This window comes from Conger conger, chromosome 3, assembly GCF_963514075.1.
Source record: "Conger conger chromosome 3, fConCon1.1, whole genome shotgun sequence".
Classification (NCBI taxonomy): domain Eukaryota; kingdom Metazoa; phylum Chordata; class Actinopteri; order Anguilliformes; family Congridae; genus Conger; species Conger conger.
The window spans coordinates 57,327,908-57,344,695 of NC_083762.1; the positions used below are offsets into that span (position 1 = coordinate 57,327,908).

Sequence of the window (16,788 nt, forward strand, 5' to 3'; positions counted from 1 at the left end):
TACCCTCTTGTTCTACTGATGGACCTCCACCTGGAATATCTATTCTAGTTCACTTTAGAACTCTAGTTCTGTTTTTTATTAAATCCTCAGTAAAACTGTCATTTTATTAAGTATAAAGAGATTAAATATCTATTTTAGTGGCTTTCTTTGTGCTTTATCCAGAACGTTCTTTCAGTGTGGTGCCCAGAACTGCACACTACTCTGTGTGGCCTGGCAAAGCTATTGTAAAACATTTACACAATTAATAATTCATTAGGTTTGTATTAAGTACTTTTCACTGGCATCTTGGTCCCATATTTATTGCTACAGCACAATGTCTGCATGCAGAAAGGGTTTAATCAATGGCTACCACAATTATTTTCCAAATGATCTCACATTCAAATTTTCCCATAGATACCTTTGTCATATATTTCTTTTAATTTCCCATATGCAGGACTTTATATTCATCTATATTCACGGAATTTCATTTAAAGGATTCCACTAATTTCTTGATTATGTTGAATTATTATTTAATTAATTTAGTGGGCAATAAAGTGTCTTCCCAGTTCTGTGTAATCTTTTAATTGAATGTGATACTACTGTCCCTAGCCAAGATATGTATTAATCTAAAGAAAACACCAGTCTGTGGCACTCCCAAGATCCCTCCTACCATTACTGTTTGTGTTGTACATAGAACCACTTTCCAACTCACTAACTCACTGACCCTTACCCAGGACTTAAATTTCACGTTGAGTCTGTAATATGGTTTATCAAATACCTTTTGCTAATCCAAATATACAATACCATAAGTCTTATTGGAATCAAAATATTTCAAATAAATTGCTAGGCATAGCCCTCCCCTGCAAAAGCCATATTGGCTATCAGAGAAGACAGTAATTACCAAACTCGGTCCTGGGGTCCCCTGGGTATGCTGGTTTTTGGTTCCTAGCACAATCACAATCCCAGAATTTTAACAAGCTGTTCTTTTTTCTAAATTAGGTAGCTGTCATGTTTAGAGAGATTATTTACCATCTTAAGCCATGTCAGAAATGGCTATGCATGCAATGGAGAATACAAGTCCCTTTTCACCTTGTGCTATATTGCAAATAATTACATAAAGAGAGTAACTGAACAAATGATGGAGGTGAATCAACAGGTTACTAACCATGTGGTAGATCATTTAACTACAAAGAAAATGCTAATGAGTCAAGCCTGTCTTGTGTTAATATGTTGATGGGAAAAATAATGAAAGAACTTAAACACCTGTATTCATCAACCTAATTAGGAACCTTTTGATTCATCTCAGTCTTTAATTTGATCAGTTAAGAAATATATGCCTACTCATTTTATGAATGTTTAGCTCAATAAGCAGAATATGAACGTCTGCCTTTTATTCCTCATCGCATGCATAGCAATTTCAAACATAATGTGGTTTAAGAGAGCAAATAATACCTCAAAACATGAAGTACCTAACTGAGGAAAAAAGTAGCAGCTTGTTGAAAATTGTGGTTGGAACAAAAACCAGCATACACAGGGGGCCCCCAGGACCGAGTTTGTAAACCACCGGTTTAACATATAGTTTTTTTTTCAAGCAATTATTAAAATGACTGTACTGTAGTGGTAGATTGCAGTATCTTCCATCAGATACAAGTTAAAGTGACAGGCCTGTAGTTTCATTGATCAGCACAGTCACACTTATTTTAATATATTGCTGCTATATTACTATGCTTCCAGTCATCTGGTATTCTCCATTTTATTTTAGTACATAATGCAGTCTGTGTTTTATAGGCAATCCCTAGTGCTTTGGGCACTCTCCAATATGTCATTGGGACCTGCTGCCTTTTTTATCTTCAGGTTTTCGTATGACAGTTTTGTCATTTTTAGTACTTTCCATCCCTTATCTCAATATGCACTAAGACATGGGATATGCCATCAGGCATTCTCTGGAACAACTCTGAAGACAGAAAGTACATTTTTATGGAATCAGCAATATCCTTATTCTTCAAAGCAATTTCTAATGCATTTTTTTCCCTCCAGCTCTGAACAACAAAAATGTATGTATTTTTAAAAAAGAAAGAGCACAGTGTTCCAGGAAAGAGGTAGAATATTTTCAATTGCCTCAAGAACCTCTGGATTTTGCCAAGAGCCTCTGGATCTTGGACACAAAACCCTTAAACTGCAGGCTGTGTGTACATGACAATGCAGTGATGATACATTCAGAGGGCAAAACTCCACAAAATGGCCTGCATATGGATTTTTGTACATAGGGTGATCTAGTGAGACCCTAATCAGGGTTAATGATTGACATTTGACTCACTGAGTGATATCTCCATATACTTATAACTTTTTAATCCCTGATTTCTTTAGCAAGCCGCTATAACAATGTCCCGTGTGATGACCCTTACGTGACCTCAGACCCCAGAGCATTGCTTGATTGTACACATTTGCCATCTTCACAAGGTTACAATTGGACCATGTGCTTAGCATAATGAGCTTGGCTTGTTCATTTTGAGTGTACACCTTGAGTCATTAAGTGTATTTTGACACCCCCTTGCCTTTATTCATTGCAGTCCAAACACTACACTTAATACACACAATTAAGGAAAACAGACATGCTACAAAATGCATTTAAAAACATACACATTAATACTTCTCTTTACACATGAACAAGTACACTTCTGCCTTTAAACAACAAGCAAGGGCAATTCATTCTTAGGTATTACTAGTCTTAGGTATTATAGAGGAACCTTTGTTGTTTCATTCATTCTTTCTTTGGCAGTGACCCTGAGAAATAATTTAATCTAATGCATTTTACATTGGCATGGTCCTAATGGAATTACAGTGCACAAGATAGAAAAATCGATGAAAGTACATTTTAAAGGCACTTGGAAACTGATTTAAAGAGAAAATAGTACAATTTTCGAAAAAGAAAAAAACTTTGGAAAACGTCAAAAATACTTTACACTGTCCATTACAAAAACAACTTTCCTGTAAAATATATTACTATAAATTTGAACACAACCAGATACACACTTACAGAATCGATGGAAATCCAGGGAGGAATGCGTGCTAAATTCCTGCAGTAGGTCTTCCCTTGTAATCTGTTAAGGCTGAGTCAATCATGTAATTGTTCGGATTCAAATATTTTTCTGTGCTGGATTGATCTTGCCATGTGCGATTAAGGCCGGTTTTGTGCTACTTGAGAGTGTTTCATTGGTTCCAATACACCAGACAAGCAGTGTAAAGCATAGAAAAGTATTTGAATCCAGGACAATTACATAATTTACCCATGCATTTTATCTGAATATGTTGAACAAGTCAGGTTCCTGGTGCCGTTATGTTGTGTTCTGAGAGACAAGGGACATCATTGATCATGAGCGATCCATGTGGTCAATGTTAGAGGTTTGGTCCTGGTGTCCCTCTGTACAGTATATGCTGGTTTTCTTTCATAATTACAACCTCTAAATTGCAACAAGCAGTTACTTGTTCTCAATATGTTTAATGTCTGTTGAGGTCCAATTTATCACCTTCAGAACATATCATAAACAGATATGCATGCCATGAAAAATAAATGTATTCTATTCACTTCCTATGACTGCAGTCAGATTAAATAATGATTTCATATGAGATACAGTACTGTTCATGTTAAGTCAGGCACCGTGTGTTTCTGGACTTCCAGAAACCACAAATTACCATGGCAATTTCCTTGCCTCAATTAACTGCATACACTCAGTGAGCACTATATTAGGTATTTATTAGGATTATTTTTTTTGCTGTAACCTATCCACTTAGAGGTTTGTTGTGTTGTGTGTTTAGAGATGCTCTTCTGCATACTACTGTTGTAGTGCATGGTTATTTGCGTTACTGTCACCTTCCTGTCAGCTTCGACCTTCTTCTCGCACCTCTCTCATTAACAAGGCGTTTCTGTCCGTAGAACTGCCGCTCACTGGATGTTTTTTTTGTTTTTGCACCTTTCTGAGTGAAACTGTTGAGCATGAAAATCCCAGGAGATTAGCAGTTACACAAATACTCAAACCAGCCCGTCTGGAACCAACCAATCATGCCACAGTCAAAATTAGATCACATTTTTTCCACATTCTGATGGTTGATGTGAATATTAACTGAAGCTCCTAACCCATATCTGCATGATTTTATGCATTGCACTGCCACACGATTGGCTGATGAGATAATCGCATAAATAAGTAGGTCTACAGGTGTTCCTAATAAAGTGCTCAGTGAGTGTATATCAATAAGAGAGAAGAAAAACATTTTACACAAGACCAGTCAGTTCTCATCCGTGACCTTAACACAAAAATGTAAGTTCACATAAATGATAGAGCTAATTAAATAATTAAGCCCTGGTATTGGGATGACACCCAGAAACATACATATAACAGTCCTCCAGAAGACGTGAAATGCAATTTCTTCATGAAAAGGACGTTTAATTTAAAAAGATGACTATACACTCTCGTGGAGGTCTACCTGCAGGTGGCGCTGTCCTTGGCCAGGTGGTGAAAGGAGCTGTGGTGCAGGCTGGTTTTTACCCTCTTTTCCCTCTGCCTGCGGTTACAGAACCACACCCGCACCACCTCCTTCTCCAGGTGCAGCCCCTCCGCCATGCGCACAATCTCCTGCGATGATGGCTTGCTCTTCTCCATGAAGTTCCTCTCCAGGGCCTCCTTAGCTCCCAGGCTGAGGAGCAGAGGGGACTTTAGATTACACATTACTGCAGAGGTGCACGATGAGGGTTTGTGTGTTTAGGGACTTCGGCTTCTGCTCTAAGTTAATTAATTAGCCCAACTGGTCATGAGGGTTAGGTAGGAACAACGAGTAGTCCAGACTTGTTGTACGAGTCATGTAAACAGAGTCAGCACAGCTAATCTGGCACACAGAACTGAAGATATATATTGTGGCAGCAAAGCAATACTGCTGTCACGTTTCATGTTTGTCATGTCGTTTTATGTTTAGTCATTGTCTTAGTTACGTTATTGTCATGTCACATATTATGTTAGTCTAGCCTCGCCATGTTTTTATGTTTTATTTCTTGTTATGTTTCATTGTCATGTCATGTTATGTTTCATGTTTAGTTCTTGTTACCATTTATTTCTCAGTCTTGCCATGTCATGTTATATAGTTTATTGTCATTGTTTTGCAAATGTTATGTCACAATTTATGTTCCATGTTATGTTGTACTGTTCATTGATTTAGCATACACTTTTTTGTGTCTTTCTGCAAACCTTGCATTCCTGCTTTCTCTCTCTCCCTTTCTGTCACTCACACCCTAATTGTTTCAATTTCCCTTGTCTATTTACTAAATCTACTAATGCTAGATCAGGATTGGGTAATACTAACATACTAATCATGTGTTCATGTTGCCTTACGTTTCTTGTGCATGTCATTTACTAATTTACTAATGCTAGGGCAGGATAGGTTTATTACTACCAATTACTAATTACCTCGTTAACTTGTCAATCCTCCACACCTGATTTCCATTCTCTTGCTGCTCTCAAGCCAATTGTCTACACCTGTCTACACCTGCATAAAAGCTCAGTTTCATGTCATGTCTGTGTGGAATTGTTCGCCTCCTGTTTGTCAGTGCATTTGTTTGAGCGCTTAAACCAAGCCATTTTCTACCCGTTACGATCCAAGCCTGGGGTTTTTTTTGACCATTGTTTATTGACTTCTGTTTTGTTGACCATCGCCTGCCTGTACCATGACTTTGCCTGCTGTTTTTGTGCTTTTGCCCTGCGGAGCAGACTTCGGTCTTGACTCTTGCGCCATCATTGAGCCTGCCTACCATCCGCCTGTACTTCTGCCCCGCTGACAGCTTTCCTGGCTACCGGACTTCCCGCATGGTGTACCGATGACGAGACTGCCTTCTCCCTCGTTACTGCACTTTGGTTTTCTGGCTGGATATTTTTGTGTATGAACATTGCTTGTTTTTTGACAACGCTCTCTGGATATTCCCTGAATAAAGCCCTGACGGGGCATTGTTTCTGAGTCCTGCATTTTGGGTCCAAACCCCCCACGCACCCGTCTCAATTGCCCAACATGGTAAATCCAAAGAGCTTTGTCATCTAATTTGACAGAACTAGCGGTGTAGCTGTCAATATGTTTATTCAGCTCACCCTCTCCCTAGCTAGCTAATTATCTCTATGAACCTTTTCCTCTTTCTCTTGTCCTTTCAACTGTCTTTCTCTTTTGTGAGGTTATGCAGCTGGATTTTGAGGTCAGGTTTGGTACAGAGGCAGAGAGCACTTACCTGATGGTTGTTCTTCTCTTCCTCTTCCTCTCATTGATGCCGATTCTTTCATTAAACAAGGCTGTGGAGTGCAAGGACACAAGTTTTTACCCTTTCCTTGATCCGTCCAAGCTTCCAATTCAAACTAAAATAACAAACCATTGGTTTGGTTTGGTTAGACATACTTCCATTCTTGGAAATATTGATTCAACTTCCACTGACCTATTCTATTTGTTCACCACTAATGCTTAGAAACATTTCAAGTTCCCCCATTTCTTGGCATTTGTTGCAAGGTATTTACTCTGTGCGAATTGGATTTTTAACAGCTGTTGTGTAAGCACCCTTTATCAGTCTCTGTGAATTAACACTGCAAATTCCCCTTTCTAGTTTTTGAGCAGTAGTTGTGACACATTAGTGTTGAAAGTGTCTTTATATCTGTGTTAAAATGAGTGTGTAACCCAATGAACCCCAGTCCTGAAGGGCTGTAGCATTTGTTGTATTTGTTTTCCCCAAAAGATAAACACTTGAGTCAGACCCAATAAACTAGGGGCTCATTCCAATCCTTCCTGTGCTCCATGTTCTTTGCTGACACAGAAAGCACCATTCCAATTCGTTAAATGTTCCTTGGTGAGCTATGCGTCTTCCAAAGATTTCTTGAGCAGGGAAAAATGAGCACATTCTTTGCAGAAGTTATTTTTGTATCCGTGGCATATAAATGATCGAACTATGGAGCCACCTTTCCCCATCTGCCACGCATCTTCCACATCTGTAACTGACATGCCTTCAAACCCATGTTTGAAGGAGCAAGAACATTCCATTTTCCAAATTCACATTTTCTCAATTCCCACATCTTCTTGTCCTTTTCTCGCCTCCTTTCCTTGACTCACCCAGAATAGGTGGGTGGAGCTAGGAGCAAGTGCGCATGGAAAGGAAGAAAGAAAAATAAGCTATTTTCATGAGTACCCTCTCTATCTCTCATCCCCTCCCTCCCTCTCTGTCACTCACCCCCGGCCTGTTCGGCTTCCTCCAGCCACTTGGCCAGGATGGACTTGAGCTTGCACGCGTTCTTGAAGCTGAGCTGCAGGTTCTCAAAGCGGCAGATGGTCGTCTGACTGAACTCGGACCCGTGCACTGCTGCCAGGGCCTCACCCACATTGGTCTGAGTGTATCCTGTCAATCACAGCGCTATATTAATCATACTCAGTCATGCCGTTATTACCCAAGAAACTTCAAATAAATATCCAAATGTTAGGGACTAACACAGAAATGTGACAGTTTTGTTTTGGCTTTTGAGTTTAATGTGTGTCATTCTAAGTACAAAAAAAAATGTCAATTTACATGGGCTATTTAGCTTACACTTTTATCCAGAGTGACTTACAGTTAATTTGACTAAGCCGGGGCAAATCCCCCCTTGAGCAGTGTGGGGTTAAGAGCCTTGCTCAAGGGCCCACAGCTTCACAGATCTTATTGTGGTTACACTGGCATTTGAACCACCAACCTTCTCCAACCCAGTCAAGCAACTTAGTCGCTATGTTGTAGGCTGCCCCCAAATATACAAGAATGAGCATGCCGTAGAGGCCATATCATTTTTGGTTGAAATTGGGGCTCAAAAATGATTGGATAAATTAACATAATCATAGATGAAATTGTCATTTTTTTATACTTGGTTGCATATCCAGAAGAGTAATTTTTCACTATAACCTCCCCCTTTCGGGGCTCTTGACTACCTTAAGATCTTGGAACCTTATAGTGCAAATGTCATGTCCCATCATATTAAAATGTCTGACCACTGGAGATTTTACATCCTTACACCTAATGTTGCTTTTGTGTTCTAAAAAATTACTTTGTAATGCAACACAATCCGCAAGGACATTTCAGCAAATAAACAATAAATTTGGTCTTGCATGTAATTCTCCCTTTACCATTAAATGTTTGTCCCGTATGGGGATGCGAGAAAGTATTACCTTTAATCATGGAATGGCAGTGTACACAACAGCACCGCTATTAAAAACACATAAAATTATCTATCCTGTGAGTGCTGGCCGTTCGTTTTTTACAACCCTAGGAGTCACCCAGAGGGGAAACCCACCCAATTTGATCCTGCGCAGTTTGAAGTCGTTGGCGAACTTCTCCAGCTCGCGGATCTGGGGCGAGTCCATGTCCGGGGGGTCCTCGGGGGGGCGGCTCTTCCTGCGCAGCTCCTGTTTGAAGTCCCCCACAGTGTGCTCCTCTGTCAGAACAGCCGGGGGCAGCGGGGGGAAGCTGTGGCCCAGGGCGCAGGAACTGGCCCCCAGGCTGTGTTCCGGAAACTTGTACAGGCACGGCCCCAGCCCACCTGCAAGAGAGGGAGAGAAAGAGGGAGAGTTTTAACACACCTTTATTGCTACACTACAACAAGACAGCACAAGGCACAGGAACCCATCAACTTCCACAAATCGAAAGGAAAGGAAAGGAAAGGGAGAGGGAGAGGGAGGGAGGGAGAGAGAGAGAGAGCGAGAGTTTTAGTGACACAGTTGCTTTAGAAAGAGCTTCAAACTACAGCGGCACATGGTCACAATACAAATAATATGCTCTATGTTGCAGAATGTACCGATGTCAATTTTGTGTCCTTTATATTTTCTTGATGTTAGCATGTAGAGAGTTCAGAGTGCAGGAGCACTCTCCCAAACAAGAGAGGGGCTCAGAGCAATTAGGTTCAACTGAGTTTCCATGACAGCAAATGGAGACACGGAACTCAGAGTTGAAAAAATAACAAGGCAGGCAGCCAAAAACGAGTGCACCGTTCAGGCTGCAATGCAGGGGCTATATTATCTTGATGGCATAATATCATATTTAGCTTATTCCAGTATTGAGTTCAGGCTTTCTTATTTACCCATTCCTGGCAAAAGAGTGATCACTGCAATTACTGTTTGTATTTTCCTAAATAGCTACATTTTCTATTCATTAGATCCATAGTGTAATGGAATTACCATAACAGCTATAGCAACCTTTGTTTTATAACCCATAGTGGGTGTTCATAAAGAGTTTACAGCAATAATAATTTTTCTCAGCCACAGGACAATCATTTTAAGAGGGCTGAAATGCTGAATTACAATAATCTTAAAAGCATATCTGTTTGAATTTCAAGCCTAATTAACAATGTTTAATTGTTTACACTGCATTGTAAATTGTGAGCTGATAATTATATGGTTCATATGGGACATTTTAAAAAAGAGTTTGTGTCATAAATATATTGTTTATGGGGCACTAAATACATCTCGTTTTATCCAAAAATGTATGAAAAAATGCAAAATGTAAAAGTTGTATCTGCTCTGAGCCTATTCACTTTGGCATCTTTGAAGCTCAATGTCTCAAAACTCTGAGAACGCAGACAGAACCTTCTAATTTTCAGCTCACAAAATTTTAGTGGCCAAGCCTCTGATTGGCAGTTATGATAGGGCAGTTATTTCACACAAATTACTGGCTGTGAATTCACTGATTTCCCCCCTCTGCAGGAGAAACTGTACTATCCGCCGATGCGAAGTTGTAATACAAGAGGTGCTAATGTTCATACGACCTCGGGAATGTTATTTATACTCATGCGCTTTCCCTCTACCTAACATTAGAGGGCAGCATTACAACAAAAAGTGGATACCGCAGATCATTCACCTAATCCACATATGCAAGGAACGGTTTAAAACGTTTTTCTAGATGGTAATTTGAGGAAATTACCAAAACACATCCAATACAATCAAGCATAAAATACAACTCAAATAATATTCTTCACAAAACAGCACCCTGTTATTATATTTTTTCATGGGATATGTTCAGTAAATTTGAAGGAGCCCCAATATATAACTAGAAATGAAATCATAACCAAAATATAGTTAATTTCTGTTAATTACAGTACTTATAATATGCAAATATATTTGGATGTTTAGACAGTGCTGTGAAAATGTATTTGCTCCCTTCCTCAATTATTGCATATCAAATACCTGCAGGAAGTAATAATTGCAATACTACTTCTTGTAAGTTCATATCAGTGTTTCACTTTGCTGTGGAGAAATTTCAGCCCACTCTTTAGGACTCAAGGCATTACACTTGTATTGAAAACTTCTCAAATTCTCAAAAAAATCTCAGAAATTCTTCTTAAATACTAGGATTGCGCTTAATTTGTCACTAAACTAAATTGGCTTTTTTAGCCTCCATTGCCATTACTGATTAAAAGCAAATGCCCTGCAAACTGGAATCTGCATTTATCAACTCTGCGATGTAGGAGTCGCTAATACGTGTGGGAAGTCTGTCTGAAAGAGACAGACTTCGGCTGGAAAGGAAGCAAGTGAATTTACCTTTATACAGTATGTGTAAAGCGATAGCTAAATAAATAAAATAACCTTTAAACTCCTACATCGTCTGCCGTGCTTCGCCTTTTCACACATCAGCAGTCGTCTATGCCGAGTGTGAATACAGAAACAACTGAGGGCCGCAGTGACTCACTCATTTCAGACTGATATAATACTCTCCGTTTACCCCATTCAGCTATAGAGGCACACAGAGCATGGGGTTAACGCTGCAATGCCTCCACTGCAAAGTCTGAGTGAGGTAGCCTTATTGGATTCTTTTTTTTTTTGCACTCACTAAACACTTTATAATTGGTTAGGTTAAGGTTATTTTTTCATGTTACATGAATGCAGCAAAAAAATATTAAACAACTTTGCTTACCCGATGGTCCATATGTCTAGGCTTATGGACGTGGTAAATATCTGGATCCTTCTGTGCTCAAACATTTCTGGAGCCTCCATTCCAGTAACCCGATAGTCAGTTTAATAAATCAGACATTTTGTGTATTGTCAAATCCCCAATTGACTTAAGCACTTACATCTGTCTAAGTGGCAAAATTTGGGTGTACGCTCTTGGGCAGAGCTCTGCAATCCAAAATCAAACCCGGAATATATTGCAGTGTGTTCCATTTTCATTTTGCCTTCCTTGGCTTATTGATGAAATTAAATGACTGCAGTTTAGGTCTTGCTGAATTGTTGCAGATGCAATATAACCAATGCAGGATGTAAAACAGGGAGCTTAGAGTCATGTTATGTCTTTGTTTAAGTGCCTACCTTGGAGGGAGTTTGCTCCGTTGACCATATTTGGGTGTGGGACACTGCAGGTCTGTAGGATGCGAGTCTGGGATATGCTGGCGGAGAGCATTTCCTGAGCTTTGGGAGAAAACAAAACTCCATCATTGTCACGGACCACATTTGGGGTCATTTCATTTATTATTTATTATTTATTTAAATTCAATGAATTAATTTTAAAATACTCAGACAATTATGGTCATTTTTCAGTTTGTAAACTGAATTTCAATTGATTTCCTGAAATGAAGGGGTTTTGAGCCCAACCCTGCCATCGGCTACCTTCCTGAAAGTGTTAAGGAGGGACAAGTTTTCAAAAGATTATTACTAACCTGATATTTTGGTTAAATCTCCACAAAAACATACTCTTTGCATCTGACCTCCAACAGAAGTTATCCTTCCCCTTACATCTGACTGACACATACATTCCCTACTGACTTTGAATCCCCAGGTCATTACTGCAAAAGAAAACTGCCCTACTAGCATAGCAAAATATGCAGTATACAATCATACTATAACACAAGACTTTCAACTAAAAGAAAATGCAACCTGTAGCCTAGTGGCTAAGGTACATGACTGGGACCCCAAAAGTTAGTGGTTCAATCCCTGGCATAGCCAAGTTAGGGTCTGGACAGCTGTTGCGCCCTTGAGCAAGGCCCTTAACCTCACGTTGCTCCGGGGGGGGGGGGAATGTCCCCTCCTTAGTCAGTGTGTTGCTTTGGATAAAAGTGTCAGAATTATTTCATTTTTAAACAGATAAAAAAATAAAATAGGGTACATATAGTCCCTGTTAGACTCATATATACACAAGTGTTGCTGTATGGATGAAATAAATATATAGGGGACGTATGTTACTGACTCAGCAGTTCATGTAGCTACAGCCCCGTTCAGCTCGGCTCACCTGCCATCATGCCGTAGGTAGTCTGCTGGTTGCCATAGTGACAGGGAGGCACGGGGTAGTGCAGGCTGGCTGAGGCATTGCTGAGGGCAGAGGTGGACAGGTGCATGTGGGAGCGCTTGGATGACTGTACCAGGGACAGGCCTGAGGGCACTGCAAGAGCAGACAACATGATATAGTGATGCACCACCACCTCACACACACATACACATCTCCCACACAGACTCATAATGTGTGCACATGCATGCACAGACACACAAACATACATACATACACACACACATACACACACACACAAACATACACACACATATACACATCTCCCACACAGACTCATAATGTGTGCACATGCATGCACAGACACACACACACATACATACACACACACACACACACACACACACACAAACATACATTCATACACACATACACATGCAGACATACACACGCACAAACATACATACACACACATACACACACACAAACATACATACAAACTCACACATACACATCTCCCACACAGACTCATAATGTGTGTGCATGCATGCACAGACACACACACACACACACACACACACACACAAACATACATTCATACACACATACACATGCAGACATACACACGCACAAACATACATACACACACATACACACACACAAACATACATACAAACTCACACATACACATCTCCCACACAGACTCATAATGTGTGCACATGCATGCACAGACACACACACACATACATACACACACACACACACACACACACACACACACAAACATACATTCATACACACATACACATGCAGACATACACACGCACAAACATACATACACACACATACACACACACAAACATACATACAAACTCACACATACACATCTCCCACACAGACTCATAATGTGTGTGCATGCATGCACAGACACACACAAACATACATACATACATACATACACACATACACATGCAGACATATACACACACACAAACATACATACACACACATACACATATATACACACACACAAACATACATTCATACACACATACACATGCAGACATACACACGCACAAACATACATACACACACATATACACACAAACATACATACACACACAAACATACATACATACACACATGCAAGTGCAGACATACACGCACAAACACACGCACAAACATGCATACAGACACACACAAACATGTGCACATGCACAAACACACACTCAAACATGCATACAGACACACACACATACATGTGCGCACATACACACATGCAGACACACACACGCACAAACATACATACACACACACATACACACATACACATACAGACACGCTTGCACTCTACACACTTACAAGCACACACACTCACTCACACACACACACTCTTGCAAACATGAGCACACGCATAGGTTTCCCTCAACACACACAAATAAAACATCTCCCACGCAGTCTCATAATGTGTGTGTATGCACACACGCGCACACATACATGTATGCATACACACATACACATACACACATGCACACACACATATTTCCCACACATTCTCAACATACACTGCATATGTACCATCGCACACAGACAAATACACATCTCCCACACAGTCTCATAATGTGTGCACACACGCACGTACGCAGACTAACACACACACACCCACATACTCTGAGATCTCCCACACAGTCCCATCATGCACCAGCCTTGTAACACAGAGCTCTTCTTCTTATCCCCCCACCAACCATCACACCACCATCTGCTATGCTAATGCGTAATGTAAATGATATAAAAAAGTATTATTATTGGGAAGAAAGTAGTATATTTCTCAGTCGAGCTGAATCCAGACAGGAATGGCCCAATACCAAAACAGACTCCTGAGATTTTAGAAAAAGAGAAATACACTCAGTGAGCACTTTATTAGGTATTTATTAGACTTATTAAGGCTTCTGAACGTTAACTGAAGCTCCTGACTGTATTTGGATGATTTTATGCATTGCCCTGCTGCCAGACGATTGGCTGATTAGATAATTGCATGAATAACTAGATGTAAAATGTTCAGTGAGTGTATATTGTAACTTTCCTTTCTGGACCAGAAGTGCTACATTTCGGAACAGAGGTCATGGCAAGCACATTTTTGTTAAATTCTCTGTATCTATTTTTCAGTTCCATAGAAGCTTCTGCATTGATTTTGTTTTAGGGCCTCCTGCTCTTTTCTTCACAGATCAAGAAACTATCTGCCTGGGGTTTCTTCTGTTTTTTTTATATACCGCGCTATGAGCTACAGGGCAGAGAAGCTCTAAACATGATTGATTGTGCAAACTATTTTTCTAGTCCTCACAATGGATTGATACAAACAATGTAGTATTGCTTAAGCCTTTCAATGAAAATTGACCATGATAAATAATAATAACAATAATAATAATTAAAAAACAGCTACATTTCTCAGTCAATGGACACACACGGGTGTGTTCTTTCAAAGCAGTAGTTTGTCCATGGAGCATGAAATAGCATTAGCATGAACATTTCTGGAATCTTCAGAAGCTACCAATTTTTACATCAAAATGTCAAATTGATGACAGGCCTTCCACTGTAACTGTCTGAGTGGAAGTCATTGCTGCACAAACATATCTCAAGACACTCACTAGACACGATCAGATCACTTATAAATTGCACTGCAATGTCTGTAGATGCCTCACAATGATTTCATGTGGCAGTATTGGACATCTTAGAGAAGTACTACTTTTGTACAAAGTACATAAGTACTAGCTGAGTTTGTATTTTTCCATTAGAAATAACACAGGGCCAGTGAAGAGACAGATGATTTTCTATGAAGACAACTTGCCATTGTATCTGCAAATTTGAACAAATTGTTTATTTACTGTACTGTATGTCATTATCGTTGAAAATTCAAACTTCTATGTAACATGTATGGCAAAATGTATTTAATGCGTACCAACTTGATAATGTGCATAGGTTATTATTTTAGAATATTTTATGATTGGGGGAAACTGAAAATGTAAGGTCTGCATTTATTATTGGCACATAATCTCACAGCGTATAGGCAGGGTTTTGTCCATGGCATATGCACAAATTGGATATCAAGGGAACCAATGGCTAATGTTATTTACTCATTTGCATATTACTAATTTGCAGAGCACTGCAATTTCACTTGTCATTAGACTTGTAAGTGTACATTTATCACATCTGAAGGATGACTGAATACAGTAAGCTGATGCAATCAATGTCACCTGTCATTATTGGAATAATAATGATTCACCTGGAATAATTATTGGTATATATGAATATGCAAATGTTTCTATATAATCAATTGAACCGGTTAATGCTATTTTGAGAAATGCATGTTACAGTAGGGTGAGTGAAGTGAGTAAAGTTTCATGTCTGCATACCACAAGATTTATTTATTAGACATTTTTAATACAAAATTTCAAAATTAGCTGGTATGAGACTGTGGCTAGGAGGTAGGCCTCAACAGGCACATTTCCTACAACAAGACTGCCAAATTCTGTGCTCTAAATAGACCCATAGCCAAATGCATCTTACCAAAGTGCCAGATAAATAAACAAATAAATAAATGCATGAAATTACAGCAGGGTGCCTGGCATAGCAAGTTGAGTGGCATTTTGATTCTGCCTGAACAGTCAGGTTGTAAAGGGCTTGTTTCTCTTTACTGGAATCACATTTCAAATGAGATAGGAGCAGTAGCAATGTTAATCCAACACCGCTATTTAGGTTAAAACATGGCAAAAACCTTTGAAAAACCTTTTTTAAAATAAATCTCCAACATGCACACACAGTAGCAGTCATTCAATCTAAACCAAGAACAAAAAAAAAAAAAAAACACACATACAACAAAAATACACATACAAATTAAAAGAACAAAAGGTGATATAAAATGAATTCCTGAATAATTTTAACGCAATACAAAATTTATATCCACATTTACAGGGCATCTGGATATAAATGCAAGTATAATAAATAAAAGTACAATGTTTTGAATGACATTATATCTCATACATTCACTGCTTTATATAATGACGCCTACTCGGTTGTGACACTGATAATGAGGCATATTTTCTGCTTCGTGAATAACCTCTTCGCCGGGCGCTTTTGTAGCTGGCTCTCGACGGGAGAATCTGACGACTAACCGAGCGTACGAACGTACCGTAGGAGGCGCGGGGGAGTTAGGCTTACCTGCGGACACCATGTTGGCGGCGTGGGAGGAGACGGGCAGGCAGTCCCCGGCCCCTGGGTGGTGCATCAGCAGGGGAAGGGTGGAGGAGTCGCCCGCCAGGGTGGTGAAAGAGTCAGTGCTGGAGAAGGTCTGACACGTCATTCCCTCGGTGGAAGTGTGGAAGTGGGGGTGGGGTGGGGGCGGGGGGTCACCTGGACTGAGCTCTGGGTGGGCCGTGTGGACTCGCTAGTGAGCCCACCTGTCTGCCACTTGTGGTGGCGTGCAGATATTTATACCAGCTTCTTAGGCCCGGCTCATTCATGTTAATAATGATCTCTCTCTCTCACTCTCTCTCTCTCTCTCTCTCTCT

The 16,788-nt window shown here is 39.9% G+C and overlaps 1 protein-coding gene across 1 annotated transcript; it reads right to left on the bottom strand.

The window, feature by feature from the left end:
- Nucleotides 1-2,517: 2,517 nt before the first annotated feature.
- Nucleotides 2,518-16,580, bottom strand: pou1f1 (POU class 1 homeobox 1). Its single transcript, XM_061236028.1, has 6 exons — nt 16,439-16,580; nt 12,230-12,379; nt 8,310-8,555; nt 7,226-7,390; nt 6,242-6,302; nt 2,518-4,671 (listed from the first exon to the last, which is right to left on the bottom strand). The coding sequence occupies exons 1-6, from the start codon at nt 16,578-16,580 to the stop codon at nt 4,458-4,460; spliced, it is 978 nt and encodes a 325-aa protein (XP_061092012.1). The 3' UTR covers nt 2,518-4,457.
- Between the last annotated feature and the right edge of the window lie 208 nt (nt 16,581-16,788).